This window comes from Pteropus vampyrus, unplaced genomic scaffold (assembly GCF_000151845.1).
Source record: "Pteropus vampyrus isolate Shadow unplaced genomic scaffold, Pvam_2.0 Scaffold18, whole genome shotgun sequence".
Lineage (NCBI taxonomy): Eukaryota > Metazoa > Chordata > Mammalia > Chiroptera > Pteropodidae > Pteropus > Pteropus vampyrus.
The window spans coordinates 5994726-5999838 of NW_011888799.1; the positions used below are offsets into that span (position 1 = coordinate 5994726).

The window sequence follows — 5113 nt, forward strand, 5'->3', positions numbered from 1 at the left end:
TGTTACCTAATTGGAGAAATACAAGAAATGACCGAAGGGCCTTAGTGAGAGCCTTTAGATCCTAGAATGAAATCAAGAGCAGGTGGGATTAGTCCAGACGGGTTTCCTGGGGGTAGGAGGCTTTTAAGATGAGAGGTTGGGGGAATGGGCAGAAAAGCCCCAAAGCCCCTAGAGGGCAGTAAGCACTTTCCTAAGGCCTCAGGTACTTCACACCTCAGTGACAGCATTCTTTATGCAGTGAGAATTATGTGTTTATATATCTGGAAGGGAGGGATCTTGTTTTCATTTCTGAATCCCCAGACAGTGCCTGACACATAGGGTTGCTTAATAACTATTTGAGGAAGAGTAAGAGGAAATGAAGAAATAAATGTACAGAAACAATAGAAACAAGGCCTCCGGAGGGTATCGAGCAAATTAACTTGGCAGGAATAGAGAGCTGGTGTTGGCACAACATATGAAATCCAGTGATAAACAGCCATAAAACACATTTGGGGGACAGTTGGGGAAATTTCAATACAGACTAAGTATTAGATGATCTTGGAATTATTGTTAAGTTTCTGAGTATCAGATTTGTTTTAAAGTTAGGTAAGAGAAGGATCCCTGTTCTCAGATGTGTGATAACATATTTAGGAGTGAAAGATCATGATGTTTGCAACTTACTTTCAAAATGGTTTAGCAGAAACAATGTATTAATGTTGAGATAAATTATTATATTATCACATTGTCCTATATATTGAAGAGAGGTTGTGGTAAATCACTAACAACTCTTGAATATGAATGGAAGGTATATAGTTACTCATTGTACTCTTTCGGCTTTTCAGCCTTTCTGTATGTTTGAAATTTTTTTAAAGTAAAATGATTGCAGGAGTTGGGGATAGGAGCTGGAAGGAGCTTGGAGAAGTGAAGTCAGTGAGATAATGGCCAAGAGTGGAGATGGGGCTGTGGATCTTGGAGCCAAATTTCACCTAGAGAACTCCATTTGGTGATCTGGTTCTAACCTCTTCTCTGCCCTGAGCATTGACTGACCCAGTCTGGGAAAGGTGTCCACTTGGGTCTGTTTTGCTGGGAGCTGGCTGCCATCAAAGGCACATGCACTCAGTACACTATGCTGTCTCCCTTCTCCAGTGTGTAAATATGTCGCTGTGGAGTTGAAGTCAGCCTTTGAGGAAACTGGCAAGACCAAAGAGGTCATCGACACGGGCTATGGCATCCTGGACAGGAAGGCCTCTGGAGTCAAATACACCAAATCGTAAGTGAATGGGGGACCTACTGGCCTAGCCTGCTTTGTTTCTCGGGGCTTCAGTGGCTTATAGTTCTCCTCTCCCTTCCAGCCAGGCAAACCCTCCAAAGGGAGGCAGCTCTGAGACCTAAGTTTTACCCTTGGTTCTACCCACAACTAATCGTGCGACCTTCCTAAATCCCTCAATTCTTCTGGTCTTCAATTCCTTATCTGTAAAAGCAAGACTTTTGGACCTTATCAGTGATTCCCAGACTCTTAGATGTCATGGACCAATGCAATTTTTTAAAATATTGGTAACACAGGATTGCCAACTTTAATTTTTCCAGATATAAATATTAAAAACACTCCCCCCGAAAAAAAACCTTACATCAATTAGTATCATCCTTTCAAAATGAAATGATATTTTCACATCAAAGGCTAATACATTTTGCTTTATAAAACAATCTACTAAATCACTGAGCGTTATAAAAAATTTCCTTCCCATAGAGCTGTTAAAATTTTGTCTCTCTGGTCTGTGTTCCAGCATTTCAGAGCCCCCAGACCAGATGACCTATCTTCCTTCCAGCTCTGACTTCCCGTTGGTGAGATGTGCAGGTGTTGGGTAGCAGGGCTGGAGGGACGGACCACTGGTCCCTTGGGGCTGGGAAGAGAACTCAGTTCCTCTCGTGCTGCTGTCTTGGCAGGGACTTACGGTTAATTGAAGTCACCGAGACCATTTGCAAGAGGCTCCTGGACTATAGCCTGCACAAGGAGAGGACTGGCAGCAACCGGTTTGCCAAGGTAGGATTGTGCTTGTCCTTCCTCTCCGCTGGGGCCAGGCCTGCATGTGGCTAAGGTGTCTGCTGGTGTGGGTGCAATTTGCCCTGAGAGCTTCCCTCCTTGGCCTCTTCTCATTCTTTGTGGATTGCTGTTTACACTCCTCCCCTGCTGGGTTGTCTGACTTTTCCATGGCATGCCTCATGGAAAGGTCCTGCCTCAGTTTCAGACAGACAGAAATGCCCCAGGGTACAGCTTCCATGGAGCCTAAAGTACTTGTACAGGGAGAAGTCAGAATGTGAGGGTTTAGAGGAGATGTCAGAAGATTCTTGGGGGTGTAGGTGGTGATTGCCCTGTCCCCCCTCTGGGCGCATAGGACCCCTACCTCGACCTCCCATCTGGGTGACATTTAAGGCACTTACTATGTGCATGAATGCTTCTTTCCCTGGATAATGAACTTCTTACAACAAGGCCCATACTTCTTTGTCTCTCTATTTTCCGTGCCTGGCACACTTCTCCACCTAAGTACCCTCCTAGCAAAGGAAATCAGTCAGAAAGCCTTGGGAAACCTAGAGGGACAGTCTCAAGCAGCAAGAAGTCTTAGATTTTAGCTTTAAAATTTGTATGAATTTTGTACCCTAATTGGTAATAAATCCATGTTTGCTTTAATGTGAAAATGTTTAAAGTAATTTTACATAACAAAAAAATTAGAAACACGCTAATGTGGCCCTTCAGTGGACTACTAAGCAACTGGAAAACAAAGAATGAAGTAGCTCTTTATGAATTGAACTAAAGTTATCTCCAAGGTGTATTATTAAATAAAAAAGGCAAGGTGCAGAGTAGTGTGTATGAAAATTACTGCTCGTGTAAAAAGTGGGGGTGGAGAAGAAGAGGATATATTTGTATGTCTGTTTGCTTGTATTTGCATGCACGATCTCTGGAAAAATAGAAGAAATAGATAGTATGTTGTCTCCAGGAAGAAACCTAGGTAACTGGAAGAAATATTTTTTATGGAAGAGTCCCTTCCTACCTTGCCTGTGCCCTCATTCCACCAAGGAAGAATCAGAGGTTACTGGGCCTGGATGTGGGGGAGTGAGTGTGCCCAGCCATAGTGATGGGGCAGAGCCAAGACATTTCCTGGAAAAGGAGTATATGTTCAGAGGGCCTGAGGGCAACAGCAGACCTTTTGGAAAGGATGAGATGTGGGGAGGCAGGACAGAGAGAGAGACAGAGAGACAGAGAGAGACAGAGAGCGCATACGTGTGTGCATGCGCATGTATGCACGCATGTGTGTAGAGGGGTTGGAGGAGACAAGCCTAAAAGATGGGAGAGGAAGGTGAGGTCAAGTGTGAGAAGGCTTAGAGGGTCTTGACTTCTCAAAGCTAAGTCCTTGGGCCTCCGACACCACCTGGAGTGGAGGGCAGGAAGTAGAGAAGGGACTCTGCCTCTCATGTCTGGTCACCTCTTCTAGGGCATGTCAGAGACTTTTGAGACGCTTCACAACCTGGTACACAAAGGGGTCAAAGTGGTGATGGACATCCCCTATGAGCTGTGGAATGAGACCTCTGCAGAGGTGGCCGACCTCAAGAAGCAGGTACAGTCCCTTCAGCCTTCAGAGGTTACTGTGCCCCACAAGGGTGGGTGAGGATTGGGTCTATGGCTGTGGGAGGCCACCAAGGGCTGACGACATTTCTCCTGTCTGCTTCAGTTTCCTCAGGAGAATCACAGCCACCTGCCTGTCTTGCAGTGGGTTGTGAAGCTCAGTTGAGCTCTGGAAGTCAGTCAGTGCTGGGGCTTTGCCAATGTGGGGTGTTGTAATTAACAGTGCGACGTGCTGGTGGAAGAGTTTGAGGAGGTGATCGAGGACTGGTACAGGAACCACCAGGAGGAGGACCTGACTCAATTCCTTTGCGCCAACCACGTGCTGAAGGGCAAGGACACCAGTGAGTCTGAGGGAGGGAGAAGGCAGGGCAGCCCTAGATTTTATTGTTTGTCCCGCCTCAGGGGAGGTGGGTAGGTAGAAGACAAAAAGAAATAGAGGGTGTCGTAGGATCTCTGCCCTCAGGGAGCTTGATGGGACAAGGTTGGGTAAGAGGCACTGAAACCAGGTGCAGAATAACATGCACAGAACTCAGATGCCCCCAGAGGGGCTTGGGGGCCACAGTGGGGTGGGCGATAGGGACTTGGACGTCAGGCACCAGTTCTAGTTGCCACTCTCAGCAGCTTCCCAATCAGTACTCCTCAGCCAGGAAAACAATCTGTTGAGGGTATCTCTCCTCACCCCAGGTTGCCTGGCAGAGCAGTGGTCTGGCAAGAAGGGGGACACAGCCGCCCTGGGAGGAAAGAAGTCCAAGAAGAAGAGCAGCAGGGCCAAGGCCTCAAGTGGCGGTGGCAGCAAACAGAGAAAGGAGCTGGGTGGCCTCGAGGGAGATCCCAGCCCCGAGGAGGATGAGGGCATCCAGAAGGCATCCCCCCTCACACACAGCCCCCCGGATGAGCTTTGAGCTTAACCCAGCATCTCCTGATCGGAGACGGAGATGGAGACCCCAACCTGGAAGGTGAAGAATCTTGGGCAGGGCTCTGGCAGGCAAAGACAGCTCTTCCAGCCTCAGGTCCTCCCTGCCTTGGCTGTGTTCCTGTTGGGGAAAGCCACAGCTCTGGGAAGAACTCAGATCAGCTGCAGTCAGCCCACTCCAGCCTTTTCTTTCTGCCAAGCATTTTTCTCCTGGCAAAGCTTCAGGCAGGCCATGCGATTTGAGGACTGCCGAGGACTCCATTGTGAACTCAGGAGGGGCAGGTGTCAGAGCTGGGCCCCAAGACTGGAGCCCTCCAAAGCCCTTGTGAAGGGCACGCCTGGCCTTTACTTCTCACTCTTCCCCTCACAGGGAAGCAAGACTGCAGGCCTCAGCTCCTCCTCTCTGCTCACCCCTCCTGTGGACACCTTGTGCTCTGCCTGACCCTCCCCAGGGCTCACAGAGTAAAACCCTTTTGGCCTTCTTTGTTCTGATTTCTGAGTCACCTTCAGCCTCTCAGAGGGGCCTGGAGCCCCTTATTGCTCTTCCCTGCCCCTCACCTTGGGGCGAGTCCCAGCACAGTGCCCTTGGTCTCCCTGAGCTC

The 5113-nt window shown here is 48.4% G+C and overlaps 1 protein-coding gene across 3 annotated transcripts in view; it reads left to right on the forward strand.

The window, feature by feature from the left end:
• The window catches only part of CNPY3 (canopy FGF signaling regulator 3), a 7681-nt gene extending 2678 nt beyond the window's left edge, over positions 1-5003 (forward strand). Inside the window, exons 2-7 of one of the 3 annotated variants that reach the window (XM_011354644.2) lie at positions 1126-1249; positions 1764-1821; positions 1898-2020; positions 3468-3590; positions 3822-3939; positions 4283-5003. In XM_011354644.2, coding sequence (XP_011352946.1) covers positions 1126-1249; positions 1764-1821; positions 1898-2020; positions 3468-3590; positions 3822-3939; positions 4283-4500 — 764 coding nt within the window. In that variant the 3' untranslated portion in view covers positions 4501-5003. Of the gene's footprint in view, positions 1-1125; positions 1250-1763; positions 1822-1897; positions 2021-3467; positions 3591-3821; positions 3940-4282 lie in introns of those variants that run through there. The other 2 variants (XR_002779097.1, XM_011354645.2) reach the window with 2 other exon arrangements.
• The last annotated feature ends 110 nt before the right edge of the window (positions 5004-5113 follow it).